This window comes from Nyctereutes procyonoides, unplaced genomic scaffold, assembly GCF_905146905.1.
Source record: "Nyctereutes procyonoides isolate TBG_1078 unplaced genomic scaffold, NYPRO_anot_genome, whole genome shotgun sequence".
NCBI lineage: Eukaryota > Metazoa > Chordata > Mammalia > Carnivora > Canidae > Nyctereutes > Nyctereutes procyonoides.
In genome coordinates this window covers 60,732,334-60,753,284 of record NW_026575052.1, presented here as the reverse complement: position 1 = coordinate 60,753,284, position 20,951 = coordinate 60,732,334, and the positions used below count along the sequence as shown (strand labels likewise).

Genomic DNA, 20,951 nt, shown 5'->3' with positions numbered 1-20,951 from the left:
GACGTGAGGGCCGTGTCTCTAAGCTGGAGCTTGGCTATTAAGGGATGTGAACTGGACGTGGGCCAGCACGCTTTGATATTTTTTTCCCTTGTATCCTGGCTGCTCTTTCGCTCTGTTATGATTGCTGACCGTGCCACATTTTCCCTGAGTACGGAGTCAAAACAAGCAACACTTTTATAGAGTGTTAACTCTCACATGAACTCAGGAAATGGAAGAGGTGACATCATAATTGCCTTTATGATTAAAACATTTAAAAAAGATCTGTTTCTGGGAAGAACTCACTGAAAACATTAATGAAACTCTTGAATGGATTACAGCTATTGATGAGGGCCATTAAAATAGCGGAAGATGACTAAAACCCCAAACTGGCAAGAAGTATAATGGGGATGGAGGTCCAGATAAAGATGCTTAGGAATCATACCGAGGAACCCAGTGCCAGAAGCGCCCCCACCCCCCCAGTGTTCTCGCGTGCCATCCAGAGGAGACGGCACAGGGGGAGGCTTCTATTTACTCTCAGCACGCTTGTTACTCTCATAACTTCAGCTCTTAGGCTAAAGGGACTGGAGAGGAGATGTGAATTGGAAGAGTGGCACAAGGTGCCAGGGCCGGCCCTCTGAGTACAAATGCCGCGTCAGGCGGCAAGGAGCAGCCGGAGGACAGAGCTCCTGCGGGCTGATCTAGCAAATACCAACCTGGCTAACAAGGGGCCGGCCGGCAGAGATCCTGTGGACTCGGCTTTGAGTTCCTTACTGTGAGGGAGTCTATTCTCTAATTTTTTTTTTTTTTTTTGGTCATTCAAATCAATGCTGTTAAAGAGCCTGGAGCCAGTGTGTCGTCCTAATTAGACAACCCCGCAGACACCAGCTAATCCCATTCACTCCACTCAGGCCTGTCTCCTCCTCTGTCCCTGGTGCTCTGAGGGCTGCTCAAGGGTGGGGAGTAACTCTGCTTTTCTCCGTTTGGGCCAATTTTATCCTCACCTCCTGATATTTGAGTGAATACACAGGAATGGCAGTGGTTCTGGTCTAGAAAGGTGAGAGGAGGGTGTGAGATGACTAGGAAGAGCTGGGCACAGTCAGGTGTTGTGTCTGTCAGGGCTGTCAGTACGTGCTGGGGACCATCACGCCCCGGGGCTCGGCCCTCTAGACAGCAGGCCTGTGAGTGGCGACCTGCCACTCTACTTAGACCCCAAGGCGTGAGGTTCTAGATGTGCAGGGCGGGCGGTCGACAGGGCTACTTGGAGCACAGCTGCAGACAGAAGCGCCCCGCTGTCTTCGGAACGCCAAAGCCCTGCATCTCCGTGGTCCTGTCGGCTACAGGCCTGGAAGTCTGCAGTCCTTGCCACATTAGGGCCATAGGAGTGTGCCTTCCCGTGGCTTGCAGCTGCCACGGCCCAGCTGCTCCGGGGGCTAGCCACACAGCTGGTGTCTCACTGTGGCAGTCACTGGGGCCCCTGACTCCCTTCCTCTCTGGTATGTGACGTTTTTTTTTTTCTTTTAATCATCCAGGTTAGGTGAATTTTCTTCTCTTTCCCCCTTTTGGCCAATTTTTTGTTGTTGTTTTCTCTTTAAACACAGAAGCAGAATGAACTTCGGTGCTCCTGAAAGACTGGGTGGGGCTTCAGGACGAGAGTTGTTGTGAGGCTTGCAGCCCTGCTGGGTCACCTTCCAGCACATCGTCACTCTGGGCCTGCCTACACTTCACAGTGGTTGACTGTATTTTTGGACTATGTCTCAGGGCAAATCTTCCTTCAAGTGATGCCAGACATGCGGGAGGCAGCTGTGACTGGCTTTACCTGCCTTCCCTTCAGTGGGGGGAAGCAAATGGTGTTGGAGGCACCAAGGGGGTGGGGGTGTTGATGCCAAAGAGCAGACTAGGGAGGGCTCTCCAGCATGGGCCTTTCCTCCTCTGTGGCATAACCGTCCTTTTGAGCAAAAAATAAGGGTGAAAATTCTGACAAGTGCACTGAGAATATTAAAAACCAAAAACTATCCTGGAGGTTCCGGGGCATGCATCTGCCAGAGCCAATGTAGAATAGGTAACTGATTACCTGGTGGAATTTGAAAGACCATCAAAGGAAGACTTCTAGTAAATAATTATTACATCAACGATAACACTTGTCAACTCAGCTGCTGGTATCTGATTACATGTACAAACTCTGGACAGTTTTTACAGGGGTTTGAAGAAAGTTAGATTGAATAAATGCCTCCTCTTAAAAGAATGGGGATTTTTTTTCCTCTAAGAAAGCCAAATGGATCAATCATTTCATCCCATTAAATCTAAATTCCCACACATGCCATTTGGAGGAGGAACAAAATGACAGCTGTGGCAACCTCGACAAGGGGAGGTCTTTGCACGCGGTCTGTCGACAGCGTCACTACATACCCCGACCACTAAATCATAAGGAAAATACACTTGTAGAACCCTACTGTATTGTTGAGGAAAAAATCCGCACATAAGTGGACCCACACTGTTCAAGCCTGTTGTTGTTCAAGGGTCGACTGCACTCCTATAAACACTTCACCAGGCACTTGCACCTGGCTCTATCCTGGCAATCCTAATTTTAAGCAGTATATGGTAAGCCATTTGCAAGAGTGATGTGATCTGAACAAGGAAACAAGTGTGTCACTTGATCTACATTTAAACACATAAAATCAGATATAGACCCTCTTGGGTAGATATACTGCAAAAAGTATTTTCTTTCTCTTAGTTCAGATCTTATGTGCAAAACATGTCTGTAGAGCCCTGAATCCAGAGGTCAAGGTTCCTCACTTCTGATCTTGGCAACTTCTGCCTTTAGCTTTAGGGTTTTTCTCTACTTTTTTTAGCCCCTCCATTCACAAATGTATAAAGGAAGAAGAGGGCTATCAAATTTGAACAGTTTAACCTAGCTACTTGTCTTCTAACTAAAACTTTATTTTCGGAGGAGGAGAGGGGCCCTCTGGCAGTGAAGGGGGTAAAACACGGAAACGAGTATGGGAATTAACTGGATTCCATCTACCTACATTCTTCCTGGCTCCTCTGTCCACGGGAAGGAGATGGCTCTCTATTCGGACAACCAGAGAATTCGTTCATTAGCAAGTCCCTGTTCCTGGGATGCAGTGAGGTAGGAAATAGCTGTGATATGGAAGCTGTGGCCAATTATTTTAGAAGATGCTTCTGCGTGGGTAACCACCTCTTGAATACCTTCTTTTGAGAACTGTCCAGTAGGACAGGTAGCACCATCATGTCTGTTTAGGCAGAGTGGTCTGAAAGAGGACACTCCACATGTTTCAGTTTCCTCTTGGTATTTGAGAAATGAAACCGATACCAGCTCCGAGCCAACGTTGGGATTGTTAATAGCTCTGTGCTAGTAACATTGACCAAATCAGTAGGAATGTAGTTTTGTTTGTTCATGATTTTTTTTTTTTTTTTTTTTTTGTCAATGAGCAATTAAACATTTTCCTGGTTCACATGGTCTGGTGGTGCCTGTTTGGAACTAGACTCCTTCTCAATTCCCTATTAACTACACACGGCTTGTATTGCTCCAAGTGCAGCAACAAATTTTAAAAACACAACAATTTAAGCCTGTTGTCCTTGCCAGAAGCAAAATTTGTGTGACGCAGACCCCCACACAAGAACTAGTCCTAGTTTCCCTGCCTTTCAACAGAGCCCCTCCACCATCCCTCATGGTACCGATGGGAAAAAACCAGCAAAGCACAAGAGACTGGGATGGAGAGAAGACAGGACCACACAGACAGGAGGACAACACACAGCAGTCATGAGCACGTGCTGAGGAGGACAGCCATTCCCACTGGCCTGTGACTTTGCAGACCAAGGACAGGACAGGCAGGCGATCAAATCATAGTCCTTGTTTTAGGGGAACTAGGTCCTGGGGCAAGAGAAGCAGCATGAAGGGATGTGTGCAAACACTTGTCTGCAACCGAGGGGAAGGAAGTGGGTTGGAGCGTCTGCAGAACAAGGTCAGAAACAGGAGTCAAGGCAATGAGGGCTTCTCCTGGGCTGCTGGAGAGTGGGGAGCTGGAGGCAGTTTTACTGGAATAAAACACTCTGTTGTCACATGATTACCACTTCATATACTGTTTGCAAATCAAGAGCTATCAGATCCGATAGGAATAATCTCTTTCTCTCTTTTTTGGGGGGGGGGGGCGAGGCTATGGTCAGTAAAACTCAAATCCCAATTTTTGTTGTTCCCAGAGCATCTGAATAAAAGCATTTAAGATAACTTGAAAATTTGCTAAGTTCTAGATTCTTTAAATATATATATATATATATACACCAAATAAGCTGCAAGGCGTTCTTTAAAGTATAGAATCATCAGGATATTTTTGCTTTAAAAAAAACAACTGTCCCGTCTGATTACCCCTTAGAGACCGTTCACTTCTTGACTCATGGCTGAAACCGACTTGCCAAGGAGCCCTTTCTCCAAGTTGAAAGTGGGCGGCGCTGGCTTGCCTGGCTGCATGGTGGGTCACGGGGCCCCCTAATCGGAGTCTCTTCGGGCTCTCCCAGGCTGGGCTACCCCCGACTCAGGACTGAACCGAGGGAACAGCAAACGAGGTGTCCCCTCAGTGAGCGGGGCATCCCCCTCCCCAGTATAGGAGCCAGTGCCAAGTACAAGGCAAAAATAGGACTTACTCTGTGTCTGGGGACCATGCCCGCCCCCCCCTTCTCCCCAGATCCAAACTGGTGGAAATGGGCGAGCTGGTGCAGAGCAGAACCTGGAGTTCTTCAGTGAGTCCCTGGGCTTTGGGCTGAACGATGCTTTCAGCCAGCTGCCTGCCTCTGCCTGCCATGGTCACGGGCGCCTCTTCACAGACGAAGATGCCGTCGAGGGACCCCGTGGGCACCTCCAGACTCCGGGCAGCACCGCGGCAAGCACGGCTCTTCACTCTGCTTTATTTCCCTTCTTTCCAAAGCCTCGTTTTTCCTTCTCTGTATAGGTCACGGACCTTTAGAGCTAGAGGGCCCCTCCCTAGAAGATCATCTCGTCCAGAACTTCTGATTTTTCAAACGGGACTCCGGAGCCTGGGGTGGGCAGGCTGGGATCTGCTTAGGAGTTTTGCAGGTTTGGAGCTGGCCCCGTGTGTCCTGATTTCTAGTCCATTTTTCTGTTAAAACACACTGCCTCTCAGAAGGAGAGACAGAAACCAAGCCCAAAGCACCCCCTGTGAAACCTGCCACTGTCCGCCAACCACAGAAACCCACGGACGGCTACACATTCTGCACATCAAGAAGAGACCGGGGGCGAGGAGGGTTGGGTATGTTTTTCAGGCGAAATGAACACAGCATGTGCTCCTCCATCCCAAGTTTTAGTTCTCCCTGTTACATCTCCTTTCAGGCCGTTACTGGCTGACCATTTTCTGGGGAGAATTTGGGGGAAGGCTGTCCACCAGAGCAGCAGATACTCACTGTTTATGGTACCTGCGAGTGCATTAATATTATTCAGTCCAACAGTGGCTCCCGCCAGTCCTTGCAGAGTCCCAAGAGAGGTCAAAGAATTCATGGCTGCACCAGCAGTGGAGTTGGGGGTTGAAGCAGCCACTGAAAAACACAACGAGACAGGAAAACAGGGAGAGAAAGCACAAGATGAGTGAAAGCCAACTGGCCCGGAAAGTCATCGTCCTCACCGCCGCAGATGGAGCCGGGGGCCGTTCCATCACCGGAGGTCTGGAGCCGCGCTGATGCTGTTGGAATGAAAGACGTATGGGACCGCACTGGTGGCAATTTGGACAATTAGGTTTCGTGATTAGAAAAAGCCATCACAGCCCTGTTTTGCCAGGCGGAGGATATGCTCACTGCTCGTTAGTAGGGGCGAATCTGTGAACAGGAGGCTGCCTTCTGGGGAGGCTCCCCCTCGCCCCCCAGTCCTCCAGGCCATGGACTTTTATCCTGGTTTATCAATGACCTGCACGCGAGGGGGTGCGGGGGGAGTAAGTGGCAGTTTGGCTTTCTCATTGTTTCTACTTCGGGCTGCTCATTTTCTTTTCTCAACAAAATAAAATAAAAAAAAAATCCTACATCTTCCTGAATTTGACAGAAGTCTTCAGGACCTGGGGTGGTGGTGGTTACAGAGTGAGGAGGGGTAGGAGATGAAACCATTTTGCTCCAAAGTCTCTCTTAACTACCCTCTCCTGCTCCCTTTTAGGTAACGGCTTTATTGGGATGTCATTCACATACCATAAGATTCATCCCTTTCAGATGTACCATTCAGTGGGTTTTAGTGTATCTACAGCAGAGTTATACAGCTAGCACCAGCATCTAACAGGATATTCTTCTCCCCCCAACGCCGCCACCCCGAAGAAACCCATCCCCATTAGCACGCATTCCCTGCTCCTCCCTCCCCCTGACACTGGCATCCACTCCCCTCCTCCTGTCTCTATGGATTTGCTTCGCCTGGATGTTGCATGTAACTGGAATCCTACAACTTGTGATCTTCTGTGACTGCCTCCTTCACTTAGCAAAGTGTTCTCAAGATCCATCCATGCGGCATGAGGAGGAGGCAGTACTTCATCCCTTTCCAATTGCTGAGTAATACTCCGCTGTATGGAAACACTGTATTCTGTTTATCCATTCATGAGTTGGGGACATTTTGACTGTGTCGACTTTTGGGCTAGTATGAATAATGATGCTGTGAACATCTCTATACAAGCCTTTGTCTAGCCATATGCTTTCATTTCTCTTGAGTGTATACACACACACACACACACACACACACACACACCCAGGAGAGGAGGATTGCAGGGTCGTATGATAAATTATGCCTAACATTTTGAGGAACTGCCAGACTGTTCTTCAGAGCAGCTGCACTCCCTGTCCCTTTTACACTTACAGTGGCTTCTGTGAATAATATTTCAAGTATCTTACATTTGTATACAGTTGTATAGTTTTACACTCTGCTGAATTTTTCCATGCACATCACTTCACTTTATCCTGGTGATGGAGGTAAAAGCTCAACCTAGGTGGTCCCTGGGTGGCTCAGAGGTTTGGCGCCTGCCTTGGGCCCAGGGTGTGATCCTGGAGACCCGGGATTGAGTCCCACATCAGGCTCCCTGCATGGAGCCTGCTTTTCCCTCCTCCTGTGTCTCTGCCTCTCTCTGTGTCTCTCATGAGTAAATAAATAAAATGTTTTTTTTTTATAAAACAAAAAAAAGCTCAACTCTAACCAGTGCTACAGGAAGCACCTGGCCCATTTTGAGTTGTAAAATGCAGGATGGCCAGGAACTTTATCCATCCTTCTAGAATGTTCATGTTCAGCTGCAGCTCATCCTTGTTCTGCCTTCAGAAATCACATATAGAGCATTGGTTGAAATGTACCCTGTCTGGGATCCCTTCTGCATGGGGCCAGATCAAATGTCTAAAAAAATGAATTCCCTCCCTTGTCATATTTCTGTTCACACATGGCATTAGCTTCTGATACCTCATAATGTGTAGATATTTTCTTTGTCTTTTCAAAAGAAAATTATACAGAATCCAATGTTTTTAGTCCTTTTGTATTAGGAAACTTTTCAAATACATACACAAGAGACAATAACATGACAGATTCCCGTAAAATTGGATCCATATTCTAGAATATATACTCTATTTTAAAGCAGATTTCACACTTTATGTCGTCTCACCCCTATATACTTCAGTGTGCAACTGAACACAACTCTAAAAATTGTGGACATTGTCTTTAAAATCTCAAAACCATTATTACACCTCACAAAAAGAACAGTGGTTCCATGGCTTTATTATGAGATAATATCTTATTTAGGATTTTTTCATTTGTGTGCATGAATAAGAGGGGCATTTGTTTTCCCTTCTTGTACTGTCTTTAGTTTTCTTTTTTTAAGATTTTATTTATTTATTCACGAGAGACACAGGGTGGGGGGCGGGGAGAGGCGCAGAGACACAGGCAGAGAGAGAAGCAGGCTCCATGCAGGGAGCCCGACATGGGACTTGATCCCGGGTCTCCAGGATCACGCCCAGGGCTAAAGGCGGCGCTAAACTGCTGAGCCACCCAGGGATCCCCTGTCTTTAGTTTTCTAATAAATTTTGCTAACCTCATAAAATGACTCAGAGGGTGCCCTTATTTTTGCATTTTCTGGAATAAATTGTATAAGTTTGAAATTACTTGTAAGTTAAAATATTTGGGAGAGTATGCCAATAAAAATGTGGATTTGATATGTCTTCATGGGATCATTTTAAAATACAGATTATATTTCTTTAATAAGTAGGATTGTTCAACTTTTTCTTTTCTAATCTGCTTTACTAAGTTAAAGCTTTTAAGTAATCTGCACATTTAAATTATCAAATTTATAGTGGCACGAAATTATTCATAATATGCTCAATAAATTTTTGAAATCAGGATTTACATTTAAGCCCCTCCCCCCTTTTTTGGCTGGCTAAGCTGTCTGTTACTGAGAGAAGTATTTGAAAAATCCTCCACTATGGTAATGTCAGTTTCTCCAGGTAAATATGGAAATTTTTTGGAATATACCTTGAAGCTATATTGCTACTTGCAGAGATGTTTGTAAATTATTCTATCTTCTGGTGCAGTAAACGTTTTGTGGTGGTCTTATTTCTACTTTTACCTTGAAATCTGTTTTTTTTTAATATTAAAAAAAAGAAAGCAACAGATTTTTTGGTTATTTGAATGGTTTCTCTTTTGCTGTTGTTCTGCTTTTTTGTATTTCAGCTGTGTCCCTTTATGATCAATTTATAAACAAGTTTTAAAAAGTACAGTCCAAAATTTAAGTCTCTTTGTAGAAACTTTTTGTGCTATATGTCCTGCCTGTATTTTTTTCCTCTTCTTGCCTTCCTTTAGGACTATTATTACTCTTTTCAATAAATTTTTGAAATCAGGATTTACATTTAAGCTCCTCCCCCCTTTTTTGGCTGGCTAAGCTGTCTGTTACTGAGAGAAGTATTTGAAAAATCCTCCACTATGGTAATGTCAGTTTCTCCAGGTAAATATGGAAATTTTTTGGAATACACCTTGAAGCTATATTGCTACTTGCAGAGATGTTTGTAAATTATTCTATCTTCTGGTGCAGTAAACGTTTTGTGGTGGTCTTATTTCTACTTTTACCTTGAAATCTGTTTTTTTTTTAATATTAAAAAAAAGAAAGCAACAGATTTTTTGGTTATTTGAATGGTTTCTCTTTTGCTGTTGTTCTGCTTTTTTGTATTTCAGCTGTGTCCCTTTATGATCAATTTATAAACAAGTTTTAAAAAGTACAGTCCAAAATTTAAGTCTCTTTGTAGAAACTTTTTGTGCTATATGTCCTGCCTGTATTTTTTTCCTCTTCTTGCCTTCCTTTAGGACTATTATTACTCTTTTCAATAAATTTTTGAAATCAGGATTTACATTTAAGCTCCTCCCCCCTTTTTTGGCTGGCTAAGCTGTCTGTTACTGAGAGAAAGTATTTGAAAAATCCTCCACTATGGTAATGTCAGTTTCTCCAGGTAAATATGGAAATTTTTTGGAATACACCTTGAAGCTATATTGCTACTTGCAGAGATGTTTGTAAATTATTCTATCTTCTGGTGCAGTAAACGTTTTGTGGTGGTCTTATTTCTACTTTTACCTTGAAATCTGTTTTTTTTTTTAATATTAAAAAAAAGAAAGCAACAGATTTTTTGGTTATTTGAATGGTTTCTCTTTTGCTGTTGTTCTGCTTTTTTGTATTTCAGCTGTGGCCCTTTATGATCAATTTATAAACAAGTTTTAAAAAGTACAGTCCAAAATTTAAGTCTCTTTGTAGAAACTTTTGTGCTATATGTCCTGCCTGTATTTTTTTCCTCTTCTTGCCTTCCTTTAGGACTATTATTACTCTTTTCACATTCCATTTTCCCCTCTACTACTTTGAAGGTAATGTATACTATTTCTTTTACATATTACCATAACAATTTTAACAGTCAAAGGTAACTTACGAAAATCAAAGGTAATCATTCCCTTTATTCCTTTGCCAGACGGCTCTCCATTTGTGTATATTTTTAGGACAGCATCTAGAGATTTTAAGTGGTTGACTTTTATAATTTTCACCACTTATGGTGGTTTTACTGGGGAAACATTTCACAGATATCCTATTACTGTTCTAGAAGTACTTCCCAGGTATCGCCGAAAATTGTGTGAAAGTTCTTCAGGCGTTTATTACTGGTTTGCAATAAGAACACACGTTAGGGATGGTTTTTACGCTTTACTCACTGGCACAGCAGTCTGGGGAGGGCGATCACATGTAGACTGACCCAGATTTTAATGTATTTGTCTAAGGGAAAGAGCCCATATAGGGGGACTTCTTTTTCCGATAGTTAGGTGGTCTAGGTTACCAGAGAGACTGTCAGGAGAAAAAACAAAAAAACAAAACCACCACCCCCAAAATCCTAAAGTGCTTAAGAAGATATTTTTAAAAATACTGTTAAGTACATCAGTAACTGGAAACTTAGTATGGAACACTTAGAAATCAAGGACTTAAGTAAAACAGGGAACCCGGAGAAGTAATAGTACATTGAAGGCAGCTTTCTCCTTAAAGGCATTTGGTGAACCAGATAAATTCTGGCTTTAGTCAAAGCATCCCAGTGCCAAAGAAATACCAGGAAGTCTAGGGCTCATCTGAACTATAGTGTCTGACAGGAAGCCACTCTCACATAAGTCTGGAGCCCCAAAGGTCTAAACAATCTAAGGATGAAAAAGGAGTACCAACCCCACCCACCCTTTGCAAACTATAGGGAAAACTGCTTGTTTCAAAACTGAGTGCTGAGTAGGACAGCGGTGGTTTCTCTGATAATGTTTAACAATAAACAAGCCCTCATGTGATTTTGTAACCCAACTTTATTTTATCTGAGTAGTCAAAAACCTACATGGCTAGAACACTTAGAGTGATTCCAGGCTTGTACTCCTAGCATCTTCACAATCAAATATAAGTCATTCTTGAGAAGGCCTATTTTCATCCCAAAGAGTTCCCAGAAATAAAGTCCAAGACAGTTAAGCTGACAGAAGAAAAAAAAAAAAGCCCACAAAATACACAAGTAAACCAAGTACCAAGAATAAAAAGCAGCAGAGACAGAGTTAGACACTATATTTAGACCTAGTAAGATTTCAGACAATTGAAGTGCATTTAATATGTCTGCAGAAATTTAAAAGGCTTTGAAAAGTGAAAAAAGCACATGATTATAAAAAATGACCAAGCATACTGATAACTGATGAAAATCCTAGAGAGGTCCCTGGGTGGCTCAGTCAAATGCATACAACTCTTGGTTTTGATCTTAGGTCATGATCTCAGGGTTGTAAGATCAAGCCCCACACTAGGCTCCATGCTCAGTGCAGAGTCTGCTTGAGATTCTCTTCCACTCCCTCTTCCTCTCCCCCTCTGCCCCTTCCTTGGCTGATACTTTCTAAAATAAATACAATCTTAAAAAAAAGAGAAAATCCTAGAAATGAAAAAATAATCAAAATCTAAAGTTCATTGGACACATAGGTTTAACAGCATATTAGATACAGTAGAAGAGAGAATTTAGGGAGCTGGAAGACAGATATGAGGAGTTATACATAACTGAGAAACTGAAGAAATATGAGATGTTAAAGTGCTGCAGAATAGATCTAGCATGGCTAGGTGAAGTTCAGGAAGAAAAGAGAATGGGAGAAGGCAATATGGGAATAGTTAATGATTAAGAATTTTCCAAAACTGCTAAGATGCTCTGCCCCCCTTCAAAACCCATATATTCAGGGATTCGAGTGAATTCCAATAAAGAAAAATAAAAATACATAAGTAATGCACCACAGCAAAAAACCAAAACAAACAAATACCGCTCCCCATACACAGAACACCGAAGACAAGGAAAAGATCTTAAAAACCACCAGAGAGAAAAAAAAAAATGCCTTTAATCACTGAGGTGACAATTAGACTTTTCAATATCTGGCATCTCAACAGTAATAATATAAGACAGATTAGTAAAAGCTACTGAGATAAACTGTCCACTTATAATATCCAACAAAAATATATTTCACAACTGACAAAATAAGTCAATGACACATAAAAGCTCAGACTTCTTTTAATCAACTAAATGAACCCTCACTAAATGAAGTTTTGTTGGATAGACTTCAATCTAAGGGAGAAACATTTGAGATGAACAAAAAAACTAAAAGAATTTGCCAGCAGTCACTGTGTTATAAGAAATACTAAAGCAGGGATCCCTGGGTGGCGCAGCGATTTAGCGCCTGCCTTTGGCCCAGGGCGCGATCCTGGAGACCCGGGATCGAATCTCACATTGGGCTCCTGGTCCATGGAGCCTGCTTCTCCCTCTGCCTATGTCTCTGCGTCTCTCTCTCTCTCTCTCTCTCTCTCTCTCTCTCTCTCTGTGACTATCATAAATAAATAAAAATTAAAAAAAAAAGAAATACTAAAGCAAGTTGTTCAGGCTGAAAGCAATACTCCAGATGATAATATGAATACCTACACATACAAAACACCACCAATAAAGGTAATTATGGAGGTTCTTATAAAAGTATAATTCCATTTTTCTTTTCTTCTCTTAATAGTTTGAAAAACCAACTGCCTTAAGCAATGCTATATAATTGTGTTGTTGGGCCTCTAACATACAGAAATATATATTTAAAAAAAAGAAATATATTTGACAATAAAAGCACAAAGGGAGTGGGTGGCAGAAGACAAAGCTGGCATCACAGCAAGGAAATTAAACCAGATCATAACCACAAAAAGAGGTGAGGAGAACCAGAAATGGTAAATAAAGAGGTTACAAACTCTCTAATTACATCCATATCTGCTTTCTTCTTTCTTTAAAATGTATAAAGTAACAAGCATATATTAGGTTTGTAATATATACAGACTAGTATGTATATAAATAGCACAAAAAGGGGAGGAGGGGATGGAGGTATAGATAGGAGGAATGTTTCTGTATCTCACTGGCATTACTTAAATTCTAAGAAGACAGGGCACATGTTGTCAACTGTAGAGCAACCACTCAGAAAATAAATTTTTATTTTTATTTATTTATTTTTTTATTTTTTAATGTATTAGTTTTTTTATTTTTATTTATTTATGATAGTCAGAGAGAGAGAGAGAGAGAGAGAGAGAGAGAGAGACAGAGACAGAGACACAGGGAGAGGGAGAAGCAGGCCCCATGCACCGCGAGCCCGACGTGGGACTCAATCCCGGGTCTCCAGGATCGCGCCGTGGGCCAAAGGCAGGCGCTAAACCGCTGCGCCACCCAGGGATCCCCAGAAAATAAATTTTTAAAACTTGGAGGAAAATCACTGAAGAAATTCAAACGTTATACCAGAAAATATTCACTTAATGCCAAATAAAGCCATAAAGGAGAAGTAAAAACAAAACAACTTGAGACACGCAGAAAATGGAAAACGAGAAGTAAAACATCACACACACAAATGCAACCTGATAAGCACGTTGAATGTGAATGAACTAAACAATCCAGTCAAGAGGCAGGGATTGTTAGACTGGATTACAAAAAGCAAAAAAAAACAAAACCTAGATCTGCTTTCGCTGTCTATAGGAGACACACTTTAGAGTCAAAGACACAAACACGTTGAAAGTAAAAGGGCGGAAAACTATATACCATGCAAACAGCAACCACAGGAGCTGGACCGGCTCTACTAAAGTGACACAGAACAGTTTTGCAGCAGTTTGAGAGAGAATGAAAATTGGGTCAATGGCTTGCATTGCGAACGACCTTGATATACTTCCATGAAAATCTGTGCCTGTCCTGATGAAATGCAGCAGAGAACAGCTCTCTGGCACCAGTGTGTATTGACCGGCAGAAACCCCTGATTCAGCACTCTGTTTTTCTTTAAGGCCTCAGATTCCTCATTCAGATCTAAGAGAAGGGGACGGGATAGCACAGGAAATGAACATGAAGCTGACCGGGATGAGGCTTGGAGGGGAGTAAACTGAGTAACTGGATCAGAATATTCTCTGAGAAACACAAGCTGTTATTGGAAAGGCCCCCAGGCTCAGGTGCCATTCACACCAGTGACGACGATGAACAGGTGCCAAAGCACTGAGGTCAGCAACCTGGAGAAGGCTGCCTATCATCTATCAGTAAGGGACACCAGCATGTTCCCAGAAAGACTTAGGACACACGTCGTCGTGCTGCTGTGGAATATTCACCGTAAGTGGGGGAGAGAAAACATAGGGCAGGGCCTTCACACCTCAATCTCTGCAATATATAGTTTTCAGCCCTTGTCTATAGCACAGACCCCATTAGTCTCGAATCCTTTCTGCCAAGGGTGACCCCCTGGGCAGTCACCCTGCATCTCCTCTGTGGTGGCAGGAGAGGGTCGTGGCAGTTGGTTAGCTTGGGCATCCCTGAGAAGGACCAGAAGGCCTTCCCAGCTTGGCCCCACAGGTACTGAAAGGTGAGGCTGTCCCTCTCAGTTGCACATCATTACAATCTCTGTACCCCCTTTTACGGACAGGAAACCAGAGGCAAAATGGGGTTGTAGCTGAGACTTAGTGATTCCTCATCTCCACAAGCTTCTGTTTCACCATTTTTAAGTGGAAAAAAAAAAACACCCAGCATAAAAGGTTGTGAAGATTGAGTGAGGTGATCTACGTAATGAACTGGGCACAGTGTCTGGTACTGTTTGGAGATTTTTAGATCATCGTCAACTACTGGGTACAGACAGCTGCGGGGACACACCTTTCAGAGGATACACGTCTCCTACAACAATGAGAAGGGAGGTCAGCTCTTCTCCACTCTCAGCTGACCCAGCTTCAGTTCCAGATGACTGGACAGCCACAGGACGACCGTCGTCTTCCTCACAGCGAGTCATGGAAGAGCTTGTGCGCAGGGCCCAAGCCCCCTCCCTCTATGGGAGCCATGCTGGGGGCTTCAGGCCATACGTGCTGCCTGCTTGCGCTCACCCATAGACACCCAGAGCAGCAGTGAGCGCGTCAGTCACCTTCTAGCTGAAGCTACACAGGGTGGAAAGTGGGGAAGGAGCAAGGCAACAGAACCGGCTCACCTCCTGCTTTGTGGGTGATGTGTCACACCCTTCACGTCTAGAAGGGCTTGAGGAAGAGGTGGGTTGGCCATTCTCTGCTTTGTGTGGATAATTCTCATTTATGATGACGAGCGGCAAGCTGGAGAGAGTGAACTGTAGACACGTGCGCGCGCGTGCGCGCGCACACACACACACACAATGCTTGTGCCCAGCGGAGGTATGGGTTGGGTGTAATGGCCAGGAGCCAGGATGGGAGCTGGGAAATTCAGCAGGCCCATTTGGTCACCGATAATACAAACAATATGCAAATTAGAGGTCTCTTTAGGTCTTGGGTTGCTATTAATTTAAAACCCCAGGAAGACAGTTGAAGTGGACCTCTTGTTATGCGTTTTGGAGCTGGTCTGAGTAGAGGGGTAGGAGAGAATGAGAGGCGTGTGGAGAGGGGACCAAGCAGGACAGTAAGACAGTGAACAAAGTAACGTGCCTTCGGATGAGAAGAGCTTTGGGCAATACTCTAAAAATTCACCCTGACAATCTCAGTTGGAAAAGAACCCTCAACTGCATACCTAGCCACCTGTAAGAATCTTTTGAACTCTAGCAAATAATCTGTTTAAAGCAAAACATCTCAACTTTGTCACATAACCAATCTCAATCATGTGCTTTAAAGCCAAATATTCAAAAAAATAAATAAAGCCAAATATTCAGCAGACACACAACAAAGGAAGAGATACCAGACATGAAAGACAGAGACACATTAAATGCCCCCCCACCCCACACCTATTTTCCTATTTCTGTGTTGGCCCACTGGCAAGGCGCTGCCTTGGCTACCTGCATGCTGCCCACCTAAAATTCCCTTTGGTCTCCACCGAGAACTCCATCCTTCAGCTTCTCAATTAAAAGGTCTATGGCCCACCAAAGAAACATTCTGGGAGAAGAGCAGTAAATACCCGTGGGCTCTTCATCATCCACAGCACCTCTTATAGGAGAAGGCTGTTCCATGTGTGACCAAGCCAAGAGGAAGGCAAGCCAGGGAAGCAAAGCCTGTCTTCCCTTGCTCACGCAGTACAGGTGTCACTTGTCACAGGTCACCTCTTCAGCCTGTTTTACTACTGGTTAGAAACTACAGATGAACCCAAAGAGGTTATGACTGGCCAGCTGGCCGGGATGTAAAATGGCCATGTGACCAAAGTCCTGTGTTTATCACCTCTCATGGCAGCACAGTTCTATGTCTTCTTATGAAAAAATGTGAGGGGGGAGAGGGGGGCGGTGAGAGGGCTAGAGGCTGGGGTTGGGGGGGATGGGGTGGGAAAGGGAGGGTGGTGAGCACGCGCCCACTTTGACCTGGTCACGGGACGGCTTTGCTCTTCTGACCAGTTAATTCATCATTGGGAAGGCGCCAGGCTCAGTAACTTCCAGACACCTGTCCCAATTGAAGGGGGAAGATGGGCTCTTCCTCCTTGGAACCGTGCTAGATCTTGGATCAAAAATATATTGGAAGAGCTTCTCTGCCCAGGGCAAACTTCAGGTCACAGAAGGAGGGCCTAGATCATTAGGTCCCTTGCTACGCCAGGGTGAAAGAAGGCAGGAGGGAAGTAGAGAAAACAATCCTAGGTGAGCTAGAATAACCACGGTCTAGGACCTCAGGGAACGCCAAACGCTGGCTTGCCCACCCAGCCCGGGGATTTCTCTTCCTTAATCCCCATCGACAGGGCTGACCGCCACACACATTCCTTCAATCCTGGCTGGATCTTCCAAGGCAACCCATGAACTAGACTGGGAGTCTCCTCTCCACTTTGCAGATATGAAGCAGAGGGTCGGGCTGAGTGGGTCTGCCCCATGCACACAGCGACAGGTGGTGCAGGATGGGCGTCTCATTTGTTTTCTTTTTATGCTTATTTGTTCCAGAGATAAATGCTTATTCTTATTTTCCTGAGCTTTCTAGAGAGAAAAGGCCTTTTGCTTCACTTCCCAGGAAGAAGTCCCCCCCCCTCTGCTATATGGATAAACTGGACCCCCACCCTTCCAGCCTCCAGCAGCCTTGATCTTCCTATTGGGAGGCAGGGTGCCCAATGTAGCTGGAGCGACGGGAGAGGAGCTGACATCCACGGGACCACGGGATTAAAACACAAGACATCAGCGGGTGCTTGATGAAGGCCTTCCTGTTCTCTGATCTCTTTCTGTTCAAATTCCTACATTACTGGAGAGGCCAGGTAAGTGTATTTGGGTCCCAGGGCTATGTCTGGAGAGAGAGACAAGAATTACTACTCTATGCTCTATGGTTCCCCTGAGAGATGTCTGTGTTCTAATTTCTGGCACTTGTGACTATGTTAGGTGACATGAGCGAGAGGGATGACAGGCTGCTACTCAGCAGACCTTGAGATGGGGAGATTGTCCTGGATTACCTGCCTGGGTTCCTGTCAGGGGGAAGAGGGGTTTGAAAGAGCCAGAGAGGCAGCAGCGTGAGATGTACTTGCTCTGGAGACACAGGAAGGGGCCATTTGTCTGCGGGACTTTCCAGAAGCTGGGAAAGCAGGGAAATGGACTCTTCCCTAGAGCTTCCAGAAAGGACTGGAACCCTGTGGTCCCCTGACCTCAGCCCAGTGAGCATGCTGAGCTTCTAGACCTACACAGGGTCAAAGATTATACATTTGTGTTGTCTTGAGCCAGTGTTTGTGGCGATTTGTCACAACAGCGATAGGAAGGAAACTCATACATTCTCTGATTCGGCTTCACCAGGAATAAAGCGAATCGTGGTGGGAGCTGGCATCTATGGAGGGCTTACACCGTGCCAGCCTTTGTTCTAAGCACTTCACGTGTAGTAGCTCCTTGAATTGTTTGCAGTTATCCTACAAGGCAAAGTCACTGGTGGAAGGTCACACACAGCTATGGGTTGGAAAGCCAGGATTTAACCCAGCTCCCTGGTTCCAGAAAGTTAACATTCTGCTGATATAACTTAAATGCCTATTTTGCATCTTGCATCTCTGTGTGGCTGCAACTGAGATCTATTTACAGAAGCAATGAACTCGCAGTCATTCAGACTCCCCGTTGGTCCTAGGGCTCCGGCCCTGCCATCTCTAAGACCTCGGGCAATCCCTAAACTTAGCTGAGCTTCAGGATGATCCTTAACACGGGAATACCATGACCCACCCTGAGAAGTGACGTGACCATCAAATGGTCAAATAAGGTGGCCCTGATGTCTGGCACACAGCAGGTGACTGAGAAACACTGATGATGATCTACACTCTGAGGCTGAGAACCTGGTCATCCTGTACTCTGATTCACGCAGATTCGACACTTCCCCATACAGAGGCAAGAGAGTACTCAGGGGACAGCTGGCCTCCTAGCCTGGAAGGCTGGTCTTGTCGTCAGGCACCTCAGCCCATGTGTACGCTCCTGAGAGCGAGGAAGAGGGTGATCAGGCCTGCCAGGCACGCTGATGAGAAAAACAGTGGACGCAGAGGTCAAACTCAGCCCAGGGAGGAGAAGACTACGGGAAGAGCTGGTGTTGGGGGCTGACATCAGAAAGATAGCCTCTGTAGCTCAGGAGACCAAAATGAGGACCCCTGGGTGAAGGCCTCAAGGGGGCGGGTACAGCCAAGGAGAAGAGTCTGCGATCGCAAGTGGCCTCAGAAGCACGTCCTCCCCGCTGTGGAACCATGAACGCCAAGGCCACCAGGCGGCCCCTGAGCCTACGCTTGATGGCTCTGGAGGTCCAGTCGTCCAACTTTGGAAAAGTCCTTACGGTTTCTACTAGTGCCAAACCCATGCTGGCTGCATCTCCTGGCAGAGAAAACCCCCAGGCCTCCAAGCAGGAAGAAGTCGGAGGCAGCACTTTGGCGAAGGTTCCCACTGGCACTGCCCACAGCGTAACTGGACGTGAAGACCCCAGGCCGGGATCCACACCCACAGGAGCCCGAGCCTGGTCAAGCCTAAGACACAACGCACCTTGTACTTCCCCACGGAGCACGGCTGGCCCGAGTCCTAAACGGCTCCACCACAGAGAAAACGACACGGGGAGAAGCCCAGACTTGGGGTGGCAAGTGTCCGCCCCGTGGCCCCGGGGCTGCTGAGCTGCTCTGCCGGCCACTTGAGGGGAGCTCAGCTGTCTGCTGGAGGCTGAGACCACACTGCTCTTTGAGGACCTGTGCCCATGCACACATTTAAAGGAGAAATTCACTTTTTAAAGATTACAGTCTAGGACCCCCTGAACCACAGTCGCCTGGACGTTACCTCAGGGCCCCTGCACCAGAATTTCTGGGTGCAGGGCCTGGGACTTGATTTAGTACACCCTCCTGGTGTGTCTCCTATTCACTAACGTGTGAGAGCCACTGGTCTCAGAGGCGCCCCAAGTGCCGTGGCACCCGACTCCACCAGGCGGGGTGTGGAAAGTCTGGGGCCGGAGAAGGTGGGAGGTTCTAGGGGAGGTAAGGTTGGGCTTGTGATAGGAAGGGAGCAGGTGCTGGGAGGCATGAAACCTGGAGTAAAAAAACAAAAACACACACAAAAAAAACCTCAGGCTACTGAGTTACGGTTCTATCTTCCATATGAAAAAAAAAAAAAAATCCCACCAGCAGGTACACTTGTTAATGAGGAGCTGTGCCTAATTTCCTAGAGCCTGACACATACCAGGCATCAAATATTTGCTGAATGAATACATGAAAGGGATCCTGAAGCCTGAGACGGGCACACTGGAGGCCGTGTCCACTTTCCCATGGGACAAGGCCAAAGGGAGCCCGTTGCACCCTACACTGTGCCTCACAGGGGGCCCCTAAGGCCACAGCAGAGCGGGGGGCTATGGATCTCCCCAAACTCCTCCTGGTTGCTCACAGACCACAGTGTGGCTATTTTAAAAAAAGAGAATGGACAAAGCCGTTGCCGCCTCATCACCAACGTAACTCCCATGTCGGAGGCGGCAGCCAAGCTGGCACCCTGGGGGCCTCCTCAGCGGCGGCAGGGCGGGCTCAGGGCCCAGGCCAAGAGCAGCCTGGCACCTCCCCTCCCCTGCAGGGACACAGGTAAACACTGCTGGAAGGTGGGAGGAAGACCGAGAGTCCCAGTCTGGGGTGACGTGGCTACTCCTCTGCCCTTTTAGATTCCAGACCCAGAGGGAGCGGTAGGAAGTGGGGCGAGGGACGAGGGGGTCTCTCCCACTTACCGCTTCCCCTCTTACAACGTCCCCCCCACCCGATTGCTGCCCCTTCCTCCTTGTCTGCTGTCCGTGTCTAGCTCACACCTACCCCAGAAACAAGCAAGCTAACTAGGATCCCGGTGCCTCAGTTTCCCCACGTTATCCACCCTCCCTCTGCCCCTGGACGGTGAGAGATTTCTCTTTGAGCCACAGCAGAACAACGTTAATGGCAGATGAACACTCGGATGGTGAAAGCACAGTGGCTTTGTGCTTTAGAAAATACCTGCGAACAGCAAACCGTCTACACTGACCAAATGTACTGAGGACCCAGAGCCCGTGGTTGCCTTTCTGTCCCAAACAAGCTCTGACTCTGTCGCAGGCACAGGGGAGGCCGCGAGGAGGCACAGTAATGGGGCCAGGATGCCAGCCCTATCATTATCAGCTGCTCACAAGCCTGGGGTGTTCCCATAACACCAGGTGTCTTGGGGGGGCAGTGACTCCATGGGAACTGGGCCTCCAATTTTAGTTGATTTCCTGCAAGGTTTTTTGGGGCGGGGGTGGGGAGAGAGGGACGACAGGGTAGGAGGAGGCTGATTATGTCAGAAGCTGGGGTTAGAGGGGTGCCTGGGTGGCTCAGCAGTTGGGCAGCTGCCTTTGGCTCAGGCCTTGACCCCAGGGTCCTGGGATTGAGTCCCGCATCAGGCTCCCCGCAGGGAGCCTGCTTCTCCCTCTGCCTTTACTTTAGTGTTCTCTTTTTTTGGTTTGTTTTTAAAAGTGACAGTGTGCATTCTATGTACATATTAACCTCAATATTTCAGTAAAAGTGAATAATTCCACTTCACAACTGAGAAAACTATT

The 20,951-nt window shown here is 46.0% G+C and overlaps 1 protein-coding gene and 1 long non-coding RNA gene across 12 annotated transcripts in view; one reads left to right on the top strand and one right to left on the bottom strand.

Moving 5' to 3' along the window:
* The window catches only part of LOC129513510 (uncharacterized), a 66,570-nt gene extending 64,487 nt beyond the window's left edge, over positions 1–2,083 (top strand). Inside the window, exon 4 of the long non-coding RNA XR_008665260.1 lies at positions 1,578–2,083. This is a non-coding gene — a long non-coding RNA (uncharacterized LOC129513510). The remainder of the gene's footprint in view (positions 1–1,577) is intronic.
* CELF2 (CUGBP Elav-like family member 2) overlaps positions 1–20,951 on the bottom strand; it is an 812,543-nt gene that overhangs the window by 14,126 nt on the left and 777,466 nt on the right. For 9 of the 11 annotated variants that reach the window (XM_055331578.1, XM_055331569.1, XM_055331574.1 and 6 more), the window contains one exon: positions 5,425–5,544. In XM_055331578.1, coding sequence (XP_055187553.1) covers positions 5,425–5,544 — 120 coding nt within the window. Of the gene's footprint in view, positions 1–5,412; positions 5,545–20,951 lie in introns of all 11 variants that reach the window. The other 2 variants (XM_055331570.1, XM_055331572.1) reach the window with 1 other exon arrangement.